Source organism: Accipiter gentilis, chromosome 24 (assembly GCF_929443795.1).
Source record: "Accipiter gentilis chromosome 24, bAccGen1.1, whole genome shotgun sequence".
Classification (NCBI taxonomy): domain Eukaryota; kingdom Metazoa; phylum Chordata; class Aves; order Accipitriformes; family Accipitridae; genus Astur; species Astur gentilis.
Genome location: NC_064903.1, coordinates 23,661,683 through 23,682,834, shown reverse-complemented (window position 1 = coordinate 23,682,834; position 21,152 = coordinate 23,661,683). Strand labels below are relative to the sequence as shown.

Sequence of the window (21,152 nt, the reverse complement as noted above, 5' to 3'; positions counted from 1 at the left end):
CGCATACACGTGTCTGGTGCAACCGTCCCCTCTGCCACCCCATCGTGTCTGAGTGTCTTGTTCACGGTGCTGCGGCTGTCCCTGGGGATGTATGTCCCTCGGTGCCTCTGACTGCTGCTTGGAGCTTGGGGTGGTCCTCCTCATCCCTTCCTCTGGTGCCTGGGCCCCCTCCTGTTGTGGTTAATAATTTGCCTTTCCCAGCAGAGCCTCGAGATCCCATAAAAGCGCATTGTGGAGAGCCCTTCACAAAGACCAGGGCAAGCCTTGTCTGCTGCAGCATGCCGTAAGAAAACACCGGCCTTACGCTGGTGGTGACTTCCTTGCTGGCTTAACCCCACCTGAGGGTCTGCCTGATTAGTCAGCTAGCTGATTAGCATCAGGTAAGGATGGGAACTCTCCAAATCCCCAAAGATGCCGGTGCTCCCCGGGGAAGCCTCTGGAGCACTGGGGCAGAGGCTGGTCCAGAGCTGCCTCTCCCAGCTGAGGAACCCTGGTCCTGAGAGCCAGCCTATCCATCTCTGCTTGGCGTAAGAAAAACATCAATAAACCATGTTGTCCTGCGAATACCAGCAGCAGCAGCAGCAAATGGAGAGAAACCTGAGGAAGGCTGAGCAAAGAACCTGTTATCTCACGAAGGGCCATGTGTAAGCTGCTGGTTTTGCAATGCAAGAGCAGGGAGTGGGAGGAGCGGTTAATGTTTTCCCAGCAAGGGGAAACTCCCGGGTGGGAATAGCGCTGTGCCTTGGAAACAAAGCCCTTCACCAAACAGGGCAGTGCCTGTGCGGCCTCATCTCAGCTCGGTGATGCTGAGCAGGGTACAGGCTCTGCAGAGGAGAACTGTTCCCAACGGGTGTGGGACCGACGAGCTCCTGTCCAAGCCCTGCACGAGCACACAGGGAAGCTGAGGCCGGGGACGAGCTGAGGCTCACAGCGTCTGCCTGCACGGGTGGGCTTCATGGGAAGTCCTCCCCATGCCCTCCTTGCTGCCCACCCTTCTGGTTGCATTCAGCCCGCAAGTACTCGCTCGCCCCAGGTGCACAAAAGGACCGGGAGTGAAGGGGCAGGGAAAAAAAGCAGAGTCCTCTGGCTGGGGAAAAAGCTGAAATAGGATGGGAACAGCGGGGCTTTGGGGAGGTAAGTGGGAAATAAGACAGAAAAGGCTTGGAAGAGGCTTAAAGAGACACTCCCCACTGAAGACAGAAGGAAGAGAAGATCCACTCTGCTGACATAAATAGAACCTAGAGCCCTAGCCGTAAGAGGGAGCCAGCTAGCCTTTAGCAGGGGCCACTAAAGCCACTGCTGGCGATCTGGGATGTTGTCTCCCTTCCCGTTCTGAGCTTCCCAGCATCAGCATGCAGAGCACTAGAAGGAAAGGAGCTGCCACCACCAGCCAGGGCCAAAGGACAGCAGGGCTCGGTGTCAGAGACGTAACGCGGTATGCAAGGGTTTGAGGGGCTCTGTTATTGCCTCAGCTCTTTCGGGGCCTGACAACACGCCATGCTGATGGCCTTCAGCCTGGAGCACGCTCCCTGAGCCATTTTGGATGTGCAGAGCATAAAACTTAAACCCCCTCTGGGCTGAAAAGGCAGTACCATGGGGAGGGAAAAATCCCTCAGGCAACACAGCCTGTCAGGAGTGTGGAAGACTGAACTGGAATCCCGAGGCTGCTGCTTCTTGGCTAGGCAGCACTGCTTAGGGAGCTGAGGTCCCTGCCAGCGTGCCCAGAGCCTGTACCCAGTATTCTCGGACTGCTTGAATTTTTCCCCAGGTGCCTGGTGCCTCAATTCCCATCAGAAAGCAGGATGCTCGGCTCTGCCGGGCAGGCTGGGGCTCTGTTCCCAGCAGCAAGGAGTTGCTGCGGTCACAGCCTCGTGCTTCCTACCTGTTGCTCGCGTGTTGGTGAGCTCTGCCCGCGCAGTGCAGGCGCTGGAGCTGCAGGACGCGCTGCTCCCATGCCATGGACAAGACGGTGAGGCGTTTGTACCTGAGGTATCGGAGCCATTTCATCACAGAGGGAGCACAGTTAGCCTTTATTTCCAGAGTAACAGCTCCAGTGCCCCAACCCTTGGTCTGATCCTGTGTGTACAAGGCAGGTGCTGGCAGTCCCGGGAAAGGAACCCCACCAGAGAAACCCCAGACCTCCAGGAATAGCGCTCTCGGCTATTCCAGCATGTCCTTCCCAGCTGGGCCACGGGTACGCTGGAGGGGCAGGAAAGGATGGGTGGTAGAGCTGGAGGAAAGCTGCCTGCTGAGCTCTGCCCTGCGCTCCAGGAGCTGCAGGTGTCTGTGCCACGGCTCAGAGAAGTTCAGCCTCCAGCCGGGGTTGCAGTCTTCCTTATATCACTTTCGGTGATGTTCGACATTTGTTCGTTCCGGCTGTAAAACCTCTCCTGGCTCTACACCAGATATTTTCTCACCTCAGTGCCTTAGCCGGAGCAGAGCTAACTGTTGGAGGATGTGCAGCTCAGACACGTCGGCCTTCGTGATTAACGCGCTTTTTGCTCCGGGCGTGCTGCGTGGCGGGAGGGGTGGGAGTTCGGCTCCAGCTGTGCGGCCCCCCGAGCTGCCCTTGCCGTGGCAGGGAGAGGTCGGTGGCGCTTGCCCCGTTGCGCAGGGCCTGCCTTCGGAGGAGGGTGGCTTTAAACAGGAGCGCGTGGCCACAGAGAAGCCAAATCCTGATCTGCTGGCCTGGGCGTTTGGGACCAGGAGTGCGGTGGGCAGGAGGATTTCCACGGCTTGTGCTCGCGTCGGAGCGGTGCTCTGAGCGCCGGCTGAGACGCCAGCCCTCCTGTGCGTGCCCGAACGCCGTGAGCTCCCCGTTCCCGCGGGGCTCGCTCTCCTCGCCGGTCAGGCTGACAGACAGAAGGACGAAGCCCCCAGTGACTTTGCCCGTGCCTGCGGGATCCCACCGGGGCCGGCCCGAGGGAGCCCAGATGACCAGCTCCAGCACCTCCGTCGCGGAAGGGCTGTCGGCACGGCTGAGCGGCACGAAGGAGCTGGTTCACTTTGGGACAGAGCTTGATGAAAACCCCAGAAATAGGAACACTTGAACCAGTTCCCTCCGCCAGGTTAGTGCCCGAGGGTGAGGATGGCTTCGCGTACGGAGAAGGAGCCTCGGAGCAGGGTTTCGTGTTGCAGAGCTCTGTTTATTTTTTCGCTCCCAGCGAGCTGACGCTCTCTTGTTTAACTAGCCCAAGAAACCCCTAACGGGGTGCCAGCAGGGTTTGGGACACAAAGCAGCGACGTTCCCGGGAAGCTGCCTTCCTCTTCGTTTCGGTGCCCGGTCGGAATTCTCTCTCCCCGTGACCCCAAAACGGAATTATTGGGGGCTCTTCCCAGGCCGAGGGCGAGCGGGCAGCGAGCGCCCAGGGGCCGTCCGACCTCCGTCTGCCCCGGGGAGAGCGGCGCGACCCCCGGGGACACCGGGGTCCCTCGCCGTTGTCGGCGGAGCACCCCGCCACCCCTCTCTCCTCCCGCGAACTACCCCCCCCCCCCCCCCGTTAACGGGCACCCGAGGGCGGCGCGTTGCCCGGCGGGGCCCGACCGGGGCTGAAGAAAACCACAAACTCCGGGACACCGGCGAGGGGACGGGGCTCCCCGCATCCCCCCCCCCCTCCCGGGGAAGGGGGTCGGGGGCAGTTCGGGCAGCGCTTTCCCGTCGCCGGTAGCGGCGGGGCGGGCGGAGCTGTCCTTCAGCACCACGGCACCTGCCGCCGCCGGTAGCCCGGGCCGGGCGGCGGGGGGCGGCGGGGAGGCGGCGGCGGCGGCGGCGGCGGCGGCGGGGAGGGAGGGGGGGGGGGGAGAACCGGGCGGTCGCGCAGGCGCAGGGCGGCGCGGCTCCTCAAGGTGTTGGCGGCGCGGCCGAAGATGGCGACAGACTGAGGGCATGGGGCCCGGCGGCGGCGGGCGCGGCGGGGCCCGCGAGCTGGCGCAGCCGACGGGGAAGCGGAAAGCCGAGTGAGCGGGGCCGGGGCATGCCCCCGAGCGGCGGGCGGCGCGCCGCGGCCGGGGCCGGGGCGGGGAGCGGCGGCGGCGGGGCCGAGGAGGCGCGGCGGCCGGCGACGGCCTGTAGGCGGGGGCGCGGGCATGGCGGCGACGGCGGCGGCGGCGGTGGTGGCGGCGGCGACGGCGGCGGCTCGGCTCGGCGGCCGCAGGTGACGGCGGCGGCAGCGCGGCGCGCCCGGCCGCCCCGGCCGCCGCCGCCGCCGTCGTCGTCGTCGTCGTCGTCGTCGTCGTCGTCGCCGCCGCCGGCTCCCCCCCGCGCCGCCCCCGCAGCATGATCCGCGGCGCCTGGATGTACCCCCGCGGGGGCGCCGGCGGCGGGGCGGTGTGCTGCGCGCCGCGCCGCAGCGACAAGCCGGTGGCCGACCCGGAGCGGGCGCAGAAATGGCGCCTCTCGCTGGCCTCGCTCCTCTTCTTCACCGTCCTCCTCTCCGACCATCTGTGGCTCTGCGCCGGGGCCAAGCTGCGGGCGCGGGAGCGGAGCGGAGCCGGGCGGCCGCGGAGCCGCGGGCCGCGGGCCCTGCTGGCGGCCGAACCGGCGGGCGGCAGCTGCGAGGCCCTGCTCGGCAACCTCAGCCGGGGCCCCGGCCCCGGCCCCGGCCCCGGCCCCGGCCCCGGCCCCGGCCCCTGCCCCGCCGCCACCGCCGGCCGCGGCGACCTGGACTCGGCCTGCGCCCGGCTGCACGCCCTGCAGCGGCCGCGGGGCTCGCCGGCCGGCGCGGCCCTCCGCTCGCCCCCCGCCGCCGCCCCCTTCTTCGCCTCTCCCTCCTCCTCCTCCTCCTCCAAGAGGACCTTCCTGCAGGCTTACTTTAGGAACTTCAACCTCTCCTTTTGTGATACTTACACGATCTGGGACCTGCTGCGGGAGATGGCCGGCCCGGACGGCCTGGACTGCAGCGTGGACAACCTGATGGTGGACTTGGTGGTGGCGGCGGCCGGGGCGCTGGGCGGGGAGGCCTGTAGCAGCTGCGTCCAGGCGTACCAGCGGCTGGACCAACACGCTCAGGAAAAATACGAGGAGTTCGACCTCTTGCTGGAGAAGTACTTGCAATCGGAAGACTACTCGGTCAGATCCTGCCTGACGGACTGCAAGGTACGAGGGGGTGCTCCGGGGCTCCATCGTCCCCATCCCGTGCCGCCGGCTGGGCAGCCCCGGGCTCGAGCCGAGCCGAGACCCGCAGGGGCCGACGGAGCCGCGCTCCCGCCTGACGGCGGGCTGGGGGGGGTCTCCCTCTGCGCCCCTCCACCCCCTTTCCCCGAGACCCAAGGCTGGCGGGACGGGGCCGGAGCCCTCGGGGCAGGCGGGAACGGGGGGTCGGTGGGAGCGTGTGGGCGCTCACGAGTCCCTTCGTGCCCGTCCACGGGCAGGCGGGCTCCTGACGCCCCGCTCCCTGCCAGCCTCACCCGCGCCCCTTTACAGAGCCCGGCCGGGGGTAGGTGTGAGGTCCCTCACCGCCGCCTCCGGCCTGCCGCTGCTGCGGAGGGGTGCTGCGCAGGGCTGGGGCGGCCCAGGGCTCTGCCCGGCCGTCGTTAAGCCGAGGCGTGTAGGCAAAGCGGTGACCTGAGATGAACCGTGGTGCCGGAGCCCCTTCCCCGCGTGCGGCAGCCGTTTTCCAGCCCTTCCACCCCTTCTCCCCCGGGGAGATGGGCCGGGATGCGCCTTCCCCTCGGCGTTCCCCCCAGCCCTGGTGCACGGTCCACGTTCCGAAAGCGAATGGGTTGCCTTCCCCAGCACCAGTCGGATCAAGCCTCAGCACGGTGCCATCTCCTCTCCAAAACGAGAGCTGTGGTCGCGTCTCCATCCAGAGCCCGGCGCGGTTCTGCTGGGCGCTCCCCTGCTTTCTCCGGAGCCCCGGTGCCGCGGCTCCTCCAGCCTCCGCCTGCTCCAAGCTGCCTGGCTCACCTGTGCACGCTCCCTCCGGACATCGCCTCTGGGAAGCGTAACGGTCTTGATAATTAAACCTGCTTTCCCTCTCTCGGAGCCATGTCTTGGGGGAGAGGCAGTGGGATGTGTTACAGCATTGTCCCCGGAGGGACGGTGGCAGAGCATCCCCCCCGGTGACAGGACGGGGCTTGGCCACTGCTCTTCTGGGAGAGTTTTGAGGGACACTTGGAGCTGCGGTGGCAGCGCGGGCAGCTCTCGGTGCGGTGATCGTGCCCTGGGAAAGCGCGGGAGCAGCACCGGGGCATGGCCTTGGGGACACCGAGGTGGTGTCTTTCATCAAGGGCACAACGGCGAGATCCTGGCCGCCGCTCTCACGCCCGCGTTTACGCATTGCTTTTGTAAGGAGCCGGTTTTGGAAAGGAGCTAGTGCTGACGTTCTGGGCCGGTGCCAGGCCAGGTAATTACAATCTGCTTGCCCAAATTCCCCCTGCGGTTTCAAAGGTACATGGTATTCAGCCTGCACCGAGTGGTTTGGTCCTGCTGCTCCGCTTCCGCGGTGAATGAAGGGATTCAGCGCTGCCCGCCATTGCGCTGCTCCCACTCCCGGGGGCCCAGCAGAAGCAGGGTCTCCTCGTGCTGTCTCCTGTAGCGTGCACAGACACCCTCACTGCAGGCTTAGCGTCCATCTCTGCTGAGTCCGTCTTGCTTGTGCTCGCTGGTATAGAAACCTCGAGAGAGTAGCAAAGAAAGATAAGAAAAAAATCATTACCTTTGGGTCTTGGGCAAGGAGTTGTTCCCATGGACTCCAAAGCATCTAGAAACAGAGCCGTGCTTAGATGCGTCTTCGTTAAGTGTCCCGGGTCTTAACATCTTTGATGGGAAAGCAGGAAACAAGCTTAGACGATGCAGAGCTGAAGGTAGCAGTGGCGAGACACGTACCTCCTAACTTGCTCCGTGGCACGTTGACGGTTGCATCCTTAGAGCATCTGCGAGACCAGCTTCGTGATTTCGCAGGCGGCATTTGGGAAGCAACAGGAGGGCGCGAGCAGCAGGGCCAACCTGTACGCGCTCGCCCGGGCCACCCGCGAGGAAATTTCCAGTGCGGGTGCCCGAGCCTGCGCGCACCGACCCGAGCCCTTGCGGCTCCCGCTCGTTTCAGTCTCTCATGAAAATCAGGCCACTTATTTAAGGTGCTTCAATACGTATTTAGGTGCCTTACTTCAGACTTTCACAGCTGCGAGTCTCAACGTTGCCCTCTCGGTGGCTGTTCCCCATCTGCGAAATGAGGCTAACGTCAGACTCATCCAGCGTGGTGGTGACGAGTGAGTTTTGGCCTGATTTCGAGTCCCCTGGACTTCAGCAGGGGCTGCAGTTACTCGTTGCGTTGAAAAAAATCTGGCTGGCGGGATTTCTGAAGCAGCCTGAATTTGTAATTCCTATCCAGATGCTGAACAATGCCCGCTTGTAAGCGACAGCGGAGAGCTACCGCTCGATCGTTGGAGCTAGATGATCTTTAAGGTCCCTTCCAACCCAAACCATTCTATGATTCTATGTTATGAGAGCAAATGACAGCAGCATAGGAGAGCAAGTGGAGGAAAATACAGCAGACGGCTCAGCCAACGTGAGAGGCTCCTGCAAAACCCTTGTAGCGGCACTCTGGCTGCGGAGAGCCCTGTAGGTGAACAGGTATTAAATAATATTTCTGGGGCTGGGTGAGTATGCGGGGCAGGGGACCATGCTCGCCGTGGGAGGTTAGTGCTGGAGGAGTTAGTGCTGCCTCCCATTTGCATCCTTCCTATTCCATAATAGCGGCTGGAAAAAAAGGAAGGCGGGGAAACAAAGCAGCTCCAGCTTACCTGCACACAGCCTCCCTCTGCAGAGCCACGTATTCCCCTGTAATTTTGTCCCCGAGGAGCTGTGCGGCTCAGTAAACAGCACACATAGAGCTCTTTGGCAGCCGAATCACCCCGGTGATTTTGGCTTTTTATTGTATCTGCTTTAAAACGACAACAACATCAAAAGCTCCGCCGGAGCAGCCGGTTCCTTCGTACGGCAGCAGGTTTGACCTCGAGTTAAAAACTTGGAAATGGCTGAGCATTGCGGGTTAGTTTCAGGAGACGCGAGTCCTGTCGTTCCCTGTTAATAAAGCATCCTGAGGGCTGCTCCTGGTTTCGGGGTGCTGCGCTCAGCGGGGGGAAAAGGCAGGTGCTGCCAGGGGGGTGAGCAGCATCCTGAGTATCCAAACCCTGGATCTGTCGGTGCCCGGAGCTTGGGGGAGCGCTCAGGGAAGGCTGGGCCAAAATCTCCCCGGGAGCTGCAGGAGATAGAAATACCATGAAATGGTGGGGTCTCTCTGTAATTCAGCTGCTGAGATTACTCATTGCTGTAATACTCTCCTAGGCCTTTTTATTTCCTGCTCGGAAATAATTCCCAGGCAGATCCCACTTTCTGCATACGTTGTTGTTATTCCCGTGCAGCATCCTCAGCTTCCAAATCACACTCTGAAAATGTTTCGCTTATTGTTCCTACAACTAACACCAAAAATCCCTATGGCTGGGATGGTGAAATGTGTAAATACGTTTCTCGGGTTTATTGTTTGTTTCTTTTTTAGATGTGATGGGGTTTCATGGAGGCTGGCTCTCTCGGCCCCTTGCAGGCAGGGTCCCCGGCACAGTGTGAACAGGGGAGGGAGAGGGCAAAGCGGATCCGCAAGGTCCATCCGTCGTCTGAAATACATTTCACCTCTTGCAGTGAAGAAGACCTGAGTGCCAGCTGCTGGGGTCACGGTGCTAGTTAGCGGTGATATGCGTAAAAGAGATCAAATATACTTGTGGTTTTCTGCCTATAAGAGGGAGAATTCATTAAATGAGTTGGGAGCAGCTGCCTGCTACCTCTATCTCCCCTCTTCCTGCATGACTTTTACCCTTTGTCACTGCAAGACACGATGCACTTTGTGCACTGAGCGGTTGTGGTGACACCTTGGTAGCACCCTTCAAAAGGGCTCAAGGAGGTCGTGGCCTAGGGATGTGGATGTTGCGGCTGAATATCCCTCGGGAAACGCAGGGCAGCGGCAGCCCTTGCAGCATGCGAGCTGTCAGCTCAGGCTTTGCAGGACTTAGTGCAGGAAGAAATCCCCGTTCCTCCAAAGTGACGCCCTGTGGGATGCTTGTGGCTGCTTTGTGCCTTTTTTCCATCTTTCTGAACAGGCAAAAAGCAGCGTTGCTCCTGCTCGGCCACCACCAGAGGAGAGGTTTGCTTCTGTAAAGGCAGAGCACTGTGTTTGTGCACCAACAGCCGCTGTGGAGAGCTCTCCCTAAAAGTGCGCACTCCCATCAGTACTAGGGCAAATCAAGATCTATGGGACAGAGCCTGCTGAATTAAGGACTCATTAGGTTGCAAGAAACAGAGCTGTGGAGAGAGGAGGACTGACAGCCAGGAGCTGCAGGGCCGGGGCTGGTAACAGAGCACTGGTGGGAAGGCGAGGATGGACAGGACCTGTAGCATCTCAAATTATATTAGATTACCAGGGTTTCTCTGCGCGTGTGGGCCAGTGGCTGTTGCATCCTGGCTGCAACCCTGGCCAGATCTGTTTCTGCACCTCTGCTTTCCCCATTACCTACCAGAGAACCTGTCTCGGGGAGCCTGGCAGGGCAGGATTTGACTCCCGAGGCTTTTGCAACATGTCGGTGTTTCCCTGCCGTGGGTGCGCAGGCGATGCGGTGAGAGACAGAGGCCGGTCCCCGCTGGAAGGTGCCGCGGCATCGTGCCTGGCACAGCCAGTACCGAGCAGCACAACCTGCACCGAGCAGCTGGGGAGCAAACCTGTTGTGCCTGGGTTCCACACCTTCTGTGGGTCCTGTTTTCTTGCTCTTGTTTAGCCAGAAATAGCATCAGCGATTGGCGCCTCCGCTGAGCATTCCTCCCTGCGGAGCATCTTCTGGAGACCCAAGCACGCCGCGGCCAGGAGGTTTGGGAGGGCCGTGTCTTGGGGGTATCCCGGTGCCAGGGGTGCCTCTTGGGGGAACCAAAGCAGCGTTTTATCTTCACAAAAGCAGCTCAAGTTGAGTTTGTCTGGGCTGGGCTTATCCAAAACGTTGCTCAACCTAGTGCACTCTTGCTCCGAGCCTGGATGGCTCCTTGCATGGAGACCCGTGTGCGGAGGGGAGGTCTCTGAGACCCATAGCAAAAGTGGTTTCACCAAAATCTTGCGCTTTGTTTGTTTGTTTGTTTTTAACAAAAAATGTGGGGTTACATTAATATTGCGGCTTCCAGAGAATCCGCTGATGGGTGACTGCAAAACTGCCCCCTGGGCCTGGTCCCCTTTTGCAGCATTAGTGGGTCTGTGGGTGCTGCACCAGGAGCAGCAGTACCTGGGAGGGGAAAAGCTGCTCCCAAGCATGCAGGCACCTTTGGTGTCTGCATCTGGAGCTTTTCCTCAGGAAGAAGCCTGGCCGGTGAGGTGGAGCTTTACTGGCATTTCATGAGGTGAAAAAAGTTCCAGAGTAAATTCCAGAGTAATTCCAGTGGATCAGCGCAGAACGTCATTTGGCGGCTTTAGCAAGACCACATGCACGAGCTTAGCCAAGCGGCCCCACATTGCACGCCAATTCCATGTCAGCAAAGGTAATTTTTTTCAGCCGTGCACAAAGATGTGATTAAATTGTATAAAGAATTTGAACGAAAAGAATGTGTGGGTTTAGGCATGCAGTTACTGCAGCCACAGCCTCTGGCATGGCCCAATTCCTGCGCCTTGTGTCGGGTGTCAGCTAGATGCTTGAAAACAGAGATCAAAGATTGAAAAACAGAAGAACCAAAAACTGCCTGATGAAAGGAGTTTGCTCTGTGATTAAAAAAAAAAAGTGTCAAGGTGTCAGAAATGCTCCAGCGGTGCCCAGGGTGCGTGGGAGTGCTGCAAGCCGGGAGGGAAGGGGGATGCTGAGCCGGTGCGTGGTCAGTCCTGAGCTTTGCTTGGGGTTGAGACATCTCAAGGTGCCTGGAAGTGTGCAGTGGGCTGGCAGCCGGACCCCCACGATTGCTGTGGAGTGAAGCAGCCTGGAGTGGGGTGCTCCCCCCCAGCGCTCGGCTGGGCTGTTGGGTGGGGGCGTGAATGGGGGGGGATTTACTGCTGTTTTCAGTGGCGTTTGGCTGCCTGCTTTGGGCTGGTTGGTTATCTATTAGTCCTCGCCTGTTAACGTCTGTCGGTGGCGCTTAAGGGAAAAAAAAAAAATAGAAGTTTATGAAGGCGGCAAGTCTCCATGCAGCAACAGGCAGGTCAGCAAATGGTGCGGGGAAGAGCGCGAGGGAGGGCGAGAGATCCGTCTCCATCAAACTGTCACCAAGTAGCTACAAGTGACGCAGGTGCCAGCGCCTGTTCCTGCGCCCGTGTGCTCCCGGCTGTGCCTGCTGCCGCCGGTGCTGGATGCACGCGAGACCGGGTTCCTCTCCGCGTGTGCCCGTCCTCGGGAGCACGATGTGTGCGGGGGCTTCACCGGTGGGGTGGAACGAGCTCCTCGGAGAAGGAGGCTCAGCTCCAGCGGCAGAGGCACGGTGCGATGCTTCGGCAGTTAACGATGCCTTTTGGAAAGCGTCCGGCGTGCCGTGGTCCTGTTGGGCACGGGCAGCCTCTGGGAGTCGGTGAGCTCAGCAGCATGTGCGGCGGTATCAGCAAAATGTGTGACCCAGTAAAATGACACGACCCCCCCCGCCTCGCGGTACGTTTCTGTTGCCACGGGCTGCCTGGCGTGGCCCAGATCGGGGACGGCTTGCGATCCTGCTTTTCATAACAGGCAGCAATACGCACTGTCCCCACGGACAAAGGGATCTGCTAGTGTCACGCCGGCTGCCAGCCGTGCGAGCATCCTTTTGCTGCCGGGGAAGAGGAGGCAGCACCCTCCCCGTAGCCAGGCACCGAGAGATGGAAGGGGATGCTTGAACGCAGGACTTCATGCGGTCCCTGTCTGGGGACAGGCACCTTTTGGATGAGGAAAGGAGCTTTTTCTGCGCGGCAGGCATCACGCACAGCCTGGCCTCTCCCCACGGCCCTTCTGCACCCAGGAGGCAGCAGGGTCTCCCCGAAACATCCCACAGCCCCAGGGCTGGCCCCACAGATGCCCCACGGGGCTTTTCCTCTGCTGCCCAGCTCCAGAGCTGTCTGCCGGGCTGGGATGCAGCAGAGGCAGGAGTGCAGGATATACCTGGCTGCCAGGGGCTATTCCCGCTGTCACCGGGATGCCATTAGGATGCGACTCATGCCTGGCTCCTCACGGAGGGAGCTCGGCTCCGCTGTCGTTTGAAGGGCAATGACTCAGGGACAGCAGATCTGTGAATGAGACACGGAGGCTGCTTGGGCAAGAAGTGGCCGTCTGTCCACGCTGCCTGCAGCCCCAGCTCCTGTGGGCAGAGCCGGCAGCTGCCTGCCTGGGGAGGCTCGACCAGTTCGGCCTCGCTCCTCTTCCACGTGTCGCTTTTGGTCTTGGGTTCTCCCTGGGACCTCTCTCCCAGCCACGCTCCCGCAGTTTCAGAGGAAGGAGCGGTGCTGGGTGCACGCAGCCAGCGTGGGTTCCCCCAAACTGTGCTCGTAGGGCTGTTGTGTTAAAAAAGGCAGCGTGAAACAGCATCACCTGGCAAGTTTTTGGCTTTCCAGAGCCCTGCCTGCGTGAGCATCCCGGTGCTCCTGGTCCCGGCTGGGGAAGGAAACGCTGCCTGCCCTGCTCATCCCCTCGGGAGTAAAAGATACACGTGTTTGGCATCTTGGCTGACGTCTTATCTCTGCACGGCAGCTTCTGCAGCGCTTCTGGTGAATGGAGGCTGCGGAGGGGTGGGAGGGCGAAGAGGTGGTGCCATGGCGAGGGGAGCTGGACGGGGGGACCGGAGCTGGCACCGGTGGCAGGGACGGAGGCTTTCCTGGCGAGGACTGTGCCGGTACCGGTGTTTCCCCAGAACAGGGAGCCCGGTGCCCCTCGTGCCCGCAGGCACCATGCTGCACTGGTCCCCAGCGCTGTCCGCTGCTGCTCTTTATGGAGGGAGAGGAGACAAGCAGAGATTTTCTTGGAAGTTTCTGAACAGACATGGTTTGGGAAGGGTGGTAGGGGCTGACCAGTGCGGGGGGAGCAAGAGCTGTATTTTTGTGTTTAACATAGTAAGAGTGCAATGTTCAACCCCCACCAGACCTGGCTCTCTCCCTGGCCTGCCTCTGGTCTCCAGTGTCGTATTCCATGGAGCTGGACAGTGGAGAATAAGAATGACACCGTAAGCAAGACTTAAGCTGTAAAAGGAGATAAGTCCTCATGCTTGAGGATACAAAGCAACTACTGCCAGCCCAAAGTTAGATGGGAGCTCTGCTCTGGGTGGTTTATTCCTCGCAACAGGGTCCCCAGCATCATCCCCAAAGCCCCTGGTTCTGGTGGCTGCTGGGGACCGGTGGGGGCAGGTCCTGGTTTCCCTCATCCCAGCCTGGGCCCCATCCAGCCTCACTCATGGGGGCCTCCACCTGGTTTCACTAGAATTTCCATTCTAGACCAGGGAAGCATCTCTGAGCTACTGTCTTCCCATGAGATGCTTCAGTTTCCAAGAACTGGCATTTTCAAAAAGTGGGAAAAAGACCCTTAGGCAGAACATTCCCAGGCAGCCACCTTACCAACGCTGCTTCAGCAGCTCACCCGCTGCACAAAGCTGCCTCTGGAAACCAGGGCAGGAGATGCTCATGGAGGTAGGGAGAAGTCCTCACCTCCTCCCCTGCGTGTTCCCCACACCTGGGGGGGTCCCGGCTCTTTGAGCCCTGGCTGGGCAGGAGGTACAGGCAAGCAGGCAGGGTCTGGCAGCCCTGGCTGAGCCCGGGGCAAGCAGGGTCAGGTGTTGGTGGTGATTATTTTCCTGCTCTCCCCCTTGCTGTGTGTGAGTCGTTGCTAACGGATCTGCAGCCCCCAGCATGGGGAGAGGGGATATTTGGGTGTGCGGACGCTGGCTGGGTTTGCAGAGCTCTCCGAGGGTATGTTTGAGGTGTTCCCTGCAGTCCTCGCTCCCATCTCCATCCCAAAGGTCTCTGAGGTGTCCGGTGCTCCTCCTGGTCCCAGCCAGTTGCTCGGGCTGCGTGGCAGGGGCAGGCAGGGGTAGGTGACAGGAGAGGCGTTGCTGCGGTGGAGAAGCACCGCGTGTTTTGCTGGCTCCCAGCACTGGCTGCCTAGTGCTGTCGGGGAGGGGGTTTGCTCCTGGATGCGGTCTTCAGATCCTTATTTGATCCCTGGGGTTCTTCAGGGCATGGCTGCTGGCAGAAACGCCATCTGTAGAAATGCTGTTTGTGTTTGGCAAAATTTTGTAACCCGTCCAGCGCACCCATCAGCGCGCCCATCATCCCCCCCTCAGCCCAGCTCTGCTTCCCACAGGACTGGCAGGGATTGCAAATCTCTGTGTCCAGGGAGTGCGTCTGCCTGCCTGTTGAGGAGGGATGCTTGTGCAGGCAGGGCATGTGCAACACCAAAGTCCTGTGATTTTTGCTGCCTGCTGCTTAGTCTGTAGGTGAATTCTAGGTGCGTGGTTTGGATCTGTACACCCGTAAGTTATTTTGATCCTTGTAATGGCCCCATGAGGCCATTTCTCTTAAGCGGGCTGCAGTTTCCTTGCCCCATGCCCTAAGCCCAGCTGTGCCCACAAAGCAAACCTGCTAGCTGTCATACCTGGGGCTGGAAGCACTTGGAGCATTGCAGCCCAGTACTGAGCTGGTTGGGCACATGGAAAAAATATATCTGAGGAGGTGCTTGTGAAAATCAAGGCATTTGACTCCATGGTGTTTATGAACTTTGCCAGGTGTTCCCCTGTTACCTCTGCAGCATGGCCGGTGAAGCAGTGTCCGCAGAAGTCTCTACGTACATATGCAAGAGCAGCATTTATTTGCTGCGATGCGTTACTTGTTTGTCATCGTTCATTGCTCTCCTGTTAAAATGAGATTGTCGGGGAACAGCAGTAGCTGATGGGATGGAGGACTGGCTTGGAGGCAGCGATGAGCCCAGGGCATGGGGCAGGTCTCTGGACACTTCTTGCTCATGGAAATGCAGGGGAAGCACTTCCACCCTCCAGAGGATAATTAACCGTCACACCATGCTTTGGACGTTCAAGTCTCTGTGTGTTAGTGTTGCCAAAGACGCCGACCCCTTTGCTCACCCCCTTGTCTTGCAGCACCCTGCCTGCAACTCGCTGCCTTCCCTCCCACACCCGTTTGCTCGCTGGGTGACGGGGTGCTGGGCATGCAGCCCCCAAGGCTCCAGACGCTGGCTGTTTTTGAGGGTCTGGCATGCAGCAGCGGCTGGGGGAGCCCCTGGGGCTTGCCCGCATCCTGGAAGATGGAGCAGACGTGCAGCTGCGTTTGTGGCAGCTTTACAAAGAGGAGAGGAGAGCCCCAGCCTGTGCTGGGCTTGCTCCAGGGGAGAGCAGCAGGGATGGGGCTTTCCTGCAGGAGCACATTTCTTGAGGCTTGCTGCCTGAGGAGGAGCGATGCTGGCTGGGAGCATCTGCCTGCTGCTCACCATGGAGACCGAGAGTCATCCTGGGTTTTTCCCCACCTCCTTGGGTGTGTTAAGGCCCCACCTGGAAGGGAAGAGGAGATTTCTGCAAGTGGTGTTCAGCGAGGGGTAAAAAAACAGAGGTTCCAGCTCTCAGATCTGACACAAGCCATGTCCAGTCTTGTTGTCTCCATCAGTAGAAGCTGCCAGGAATGGTGATAAGCATCTAGGAAATAATCTTTTGCTGCATTTAAGGGACTTCTGCACACAAGTTAAGCATAACAGACCCTTGTAGCCGCCTCAACAACCCCCGCATCAGCGTGGGAGACTGTGCATCTCCCTCTGACTGCAAAACGTGCCCGGGAGCCGGGCTGCCGAAACGGGATGCTCCTGTCTCCCTGCCGTTTGCTGCACAAGGGAGCTGTGATGGGCCAGATCCTGCTGCTGGCTCCCCTCCGTGAGGCACACCAAGCATGGCATGATGCAGGCCAGGTTCCTCCCGCGGCAGGGTGTCCCTTAGACCCTGTACCGTGTTGTGCTCCCATTCCTATGAAATTGGACCTTACGGGAGGCTGTGCACCATTCAAGCACTTGAGTGAGAACAAGGGGCTCCTGCAACGTGCAGAATCGGGCCCTTCCGCGTGCATCGTTTGCGATGGCAGCCCCATCATGACAGCCCAGCGTAGCCCTTGCTGGGCTGGGCACTCGCACCCTCCTGAAAATGATGCTCCAGCACCCGCTCTGCCGGAGAAACTTCTTCCTCGCCCCCATCAGCCGGTGGGTAATTTATGGCTCGTGGCACTGAAGTGTCTAGCCTTTATTTTTTTATATCCTATCTAATGTAACAGGATGTTCTCATTATCTGTATAAATGTTTAATCTACTTTTGAATCCTGCTAAGCTCCTGGCTGCAGCACTATCTAATGGGAGTGAATTCCTCAAGCGATCCTAATAGATTGCAGGGACCTGACTTTCCCTCTGTCCTGGCTCAATCATGTTCATCCTCAGCTTCATAGTGGTCTTTAATTACTTTTTAACTAATTGGGCTGATAGCAGACTAGGCTGCTAACTAACCCACCGGTTACCTGCCACCTCACCGGGGGGCTAACCGGTGAGTGATGGGCAGGTGTCTTTCTGGAGCCGTGCCGGCTAGTGCAGCTACTGCAAAGACATCACTGTGCTCGTGAGCAGCCCTCCTGCCTGCCTCGCCGAGCACCTTCTGAGGTGCTCTGAAACCCCCAGGAGTTATTTTTAGGATGCTGATTAATGGTCCTCTGGATTCCCTCTTCCTGCGGCCAGGCTCCCACTGCAGGAGACCAGCACTCGGGATGGGATGCTTCCCCCAGCCATGTCCACATTGTCTCCAATTTTTGTAGCTGAGCCATGGTTCAGTTATAGTTGCTTAGAGAAGTGCCACTCCGGAGCGAAATGCTCCTCTCCCAGCCTCTGCTTGGCTTTTTCTTGCCGCCTTCTGCTCTTCTTTCTGTTCTTGCCATCTCTTGGCATTAGTGTTTAGTCCAGCCCACTCTGCAAGGCAACCAGGCAGGACCGTGTGCTGGGGGGGCTGTTAAGGAGCCGTTTATTCGGTTGCCCTTGCAGCCAGCATCTGTCGCTGGAGCTGCTCGAGCCTCCCGTGGCCTCAGGCTGGCTGCTCGGGGGAAATTTAATTTCTCCTTGTTGTCTCGTTATGACACTTGACAAGTCTGTAGGTGGGTAGCTGGAGTCGCTCATCCTTTATTACTGGGTTATTTGGGTTTTGTTGCTGTCTTGAGCCCCCTCAGCATCCCACGCTCCCGACCCCACTTTGCCAGGGGCCAGCGCAGAAACACTCCCCACGTGGCTGCACGCTGGCGAAGGAGTTCTCTGCCTCCTCCGCTTCCCACTGGCCTTCCCACAAAAAGGTGTTGTGTCAGGAGCTTCTCTGGGAGGCTGAAGGCTTAGTCCCGGTGCAGGGGTGCAGCCTGGCTGCAAGCACAGAGCGCCGGGCTCCTCTGCCCAGACGTGGAAGCTGAACTTGAGGTCGGAGCATCCCAGCGGCATCGCTGCCCTGTGGCAGGAGAGGGAGAAGAGCTGGGGCTCCGGGGACCTGCCGAAATGCATCCGTGGCTGCACAGTACCCGGAGTGTTTTTGGGAGGGAGGACTTGGCACATCCCCAGAGAGCGATGGCTGGGTGACCAAGCCGTCCCCTCTCCCTGCTGCTCTGTGGCCAACCCACAGAGGCTGGATGGGGGTGGGTGCCCTCGTGCCGGGGTGGCCGAGGAGTGTCCAGTCTGGTTTGGCATGTCTGGGCCAGGTGACGCCGGTCTGTTTTGGTGTTTCCCACCCCTTGGCTGGGGCCACGATGGTGTGCCGGAGCCCTCGCGAGCCGGCAGGATCGGGTCTCCGGGGAGGGGGCTCGGTGCCTGAATGTCCTGGCCTCCCCGCAGCCCCGGGACACCTTCCCCCTTGGGCTCCGGCCATGCGGTGTCACAGGGGAGATGGAGAAGGACAAAGTCCCCCAAGTGCTGAGGAGAAGCTGCTCACTCCCTGGCCACTGGTTGTTTGTCCCAGTCTCCCGGCCGGCTCTCCCGACGTCCGTCCCCTTCCCATGCATACCTTCACGCGCCCATCCTGGCCTCGCTGGTCTTCTCCTCCCTAAAACCCAGCCAAAACCCTTCTTGAAAGGAAAGCATAAAGCAGGGGTCTGGATTTACTGTTGCCCCTCTCGCTCGGTGGGCTCAGCGTGGGAGTGCCGGTCCTTTCTGCCTTTACTGTGCTCTCGGGCTTGTGTGCATCAGACGTTTCTCAGGACAGAGAGTATCTACTGCTGGTGTTGTGCAGCCTGTAGCACAATGGGGCCCAGTCCTTCCTTCCAAGGCACTTCCAGAAGGAGCAGGCTCCATGTGCATTTTGTTTGGATTCAATACATTTGTTTTACAGCAGCGCCTGCAGGCAGCCCACCAAGACTGGGGCCACGTTGTACTAGACACTGTCCAAGCACGGGTAGTCACTGCCAGAAGAAAGCACAGGGCAAATAGAGGGGACAGACCCGGGGTGCGGGGAGGGGGGGCTGAACACGCCGCCGACATCACGTATACTGGAGCGGGAGCTGGGGTCTGTGGGCAGCAGCGAGCAGAGCGCTTACGCAGCCCATCATCATCCTCTGTTGGAGGAAGGATGTGTCTATCCCAAGGTGGTGTTCGATAATGAAACGCAAATATTATTTCATGGGAATTGTGATGTTTTTGAGCAGTGATACGTATCAAAAGCCTACCGCAGTGGGCTGGGGTCTGCAGGAGCAGCTGTGCAGGGCTGGGTGGCTGCGGGTGAGCGGCTGGACCCCGCGGGTAAGACCCGTCCGGGTCCCGATGGCTGCGGGGCCACCGTGGGAAACCTGCACTGGGCAAAATGGGAGCTGCGGTGGGAGGGAAGGGGCTCCGGGCAGCGCTGGGCAGGGAGCGGGCAGCACCGCCTGCCCTGTGGCCCCGGGGTCCCGCACCTCTGCCCCGGACCCCCGCGTCGCTGCGGCTGCAGTGGCGGCTCCTGTGCCGGGTGCTGCGATCCTGCACCGGGTGCTGCGATCCTGCGCCGTGGCGAGAATCTGTCCAGGGTGTTCTGCTGGAGGATGCGTGGGGGTGCGGGGAAATGGGGTACCGTAGGTACCAGCCGTGGAAAGCGAGGGGGCTTGGCAGTGGTCACAGCCTTTCCATTCGCCCAGCTGTGACATTAATTAGTATGATTATTTTTTTTCTTGCTTGCTGTGTAATAGATAGATGCAGCCACACAGTCGTGCTGGGATGGCAAGTGCCGTGTCTCCTAAGCGCAGTCCTGGCCGCAGTGCTGCCGAGGGCTGTCCAGTGTCTGAAGCGAGACCGCTATTCCAAGGGATGCTTCCCGTTTTGGTGCAAACTGCAATTACGGGCTATTCCTCCTGGGTTTGTTCCAAGGTGAGAGTTGCATCTGCTGGGATGAGACGAGGCTTTTCCCTGGCCTCTGCACGCAGCAGCCCTCGGTTGCAACGAGCAGATTAGCAAAGAAATGAGCCTGTAAACGTGGTGGTCATCCTCTGATGGCATCCCCTGGGCTGGGTGCTGCCACTGGCCCAGCACACCCATGGGCGTCGAAGGTGTGCGTGTGTTTGGAGAGGCAGGTTGAGATGCTTGTTCTCCTGTCCTTTACCTGCTCCAGGTGTTCCCAAGGTGTGTGTCGAGCTACCCGACATCGTGAACTTTAGTGCAGTAGGATTGTTATTGGGCTTTTGAGTGCATAGGGCGCATGGAGGTCATGCTTTAAAGCTGTTTTCTCTTTAGTTTTGAAAGACAAGAGCTTAGGGAGTTGTGTGTGTCTCAAGTTGTTTTGAGTAGCTTGGAGGGAGGTTTATTTTGGGAGGGCTTTTTTTCTGTTCCCCTGTAAAAGAAGGGGCATTCAGATCACCTCTTTAGTCTAAGAACTGGGAATTAAAACTAAAATGCTAAAACCGATGAGCTTCTTCATGAAGTCACTGAGGCGTTGTGAGGGAGTAGCTCTGACTTATATTGCTTCTGCATAATTTGGGAGTGACTTCATCAATGAGGTCAAGAGACGTGGGTCCGGTCGTGGGACATGGGTGGGAAGCCGTGGCTGGGGAGCATGGGGGGCTTCCCCTGCCCAGGACCCTCCCTGAGGATGTGCCTGGTCGGTGCCGGACCCGGCTCAGCCCCCCTTGTGCCCATTCTGCCCCGGCACGGGATGGCTGGGGGAAAACTAATGGGAAAACAAACCCTGGAGATGGTTGGGCTGCAGGACAGCGGAGACCCCGGCACAGGCACGTGCCAGCTGGCCCTGGTGGGCAGCCGGTGGGACACCGGTCCAACGGCACAGCGTTTCCAGAGATGTTTGAGGAACACGGGCTCTGGCAAGCAGCCGGCGTTCGCACCGGTGCCGTTCCCAGCACCCCACAGCCTGCGTGTGGCCGGCCCCGTTCCCACCGAGCGCTCGTCCCCATCCCACGCCGTTCCTGCTGGCAGCCTCTGTCACGATGCCGGGAGCCGCAGACGCTGACTCCCCTCCGTGCCCTACAGTGCCGGGGTACAATGGGCAGCGGCGCTCCGGTCTTGCCTCCCCCGGTTGTGAAACGGAGGATCCACGGCTCCAGCGCTGTCATCGCCAGGCATAAGTCAACTTCATATGTAAAAAAAAAAAAAAAAGAAAAGTAAAAACAATACAAAAAAGAAAAAAATCGCACACAGTTGTTGGGTTTTGAGGTTGGGTTGTGTTTTCCTGCCCTCCACCCCCACTCCAGAATAGAGCATGTGAATGTGGCAAGGCAGGGATAACACAGCTCCAGAACTATCAAAGAAGTTACCAAAAAAACAGCTGTTACAGATATGATGTTAGAACAGCCTATAGCAAGACTAATTTAAAAAAAAAAAAAAAGCTGTTTGAAAACCTCAGCGTTGTTAATGTCAGAATTGCAGGCAGCAGTAATTGAATACAATGGTAATTGGACATTGCAGCTTGTGTTTGTGACTCCTCCTGGCCGGCCGTGGACGTTAGCATTCCCTTAATCCTCTGCCATCCAAGGGGGCTCTTCATTCCCCCCCTGCACGTCCTGCTTCCCGCACCGCATCCTGATGTGCCAGAGCTTGGAGAGGTGCCCGAGCGGCTCATTAGCAGTACTCATTTCCCGGTGTCCAAGATTAATGAGGCGCAGCCGCTCCAGATGCTCATCTCGGGCCATGATGGAAACGTGAGTCCCGGGAACCGCTCTGGGAGAGGAGGGGGCAGCTCTCGGCTGGGGAGGGGGGGTCTGG

The 21,152-nt window shown here is 59.4% G+C and overlaps 1 protein-coding gene across 1 annotated transcript in view; it reads left to right on the top strand.

Annotated features, from left to right (window-relative positions):
* The first annotated feature begins 4,130 nt into the window (after positions 1-4,130).
* Positions 4,131-21,152, top strand: part of NALF2 (NALCN channel auxiliary factor 2) — a 32,134-nt gene continuing 15,112 nt past the window's right edge. Inside the window, exon 1 of the mRNA XM_049827756.1 lies at positions 4,131-5,095. Coding sequence (XP_049683713.1) covers positions 4,277-5,095 — 819 coding nt within the window. The 5' untranslated portion in view covers positions 4,131-4,276. The remainder of the gene's footprint in view (positions 5,096-21,152) is intronic.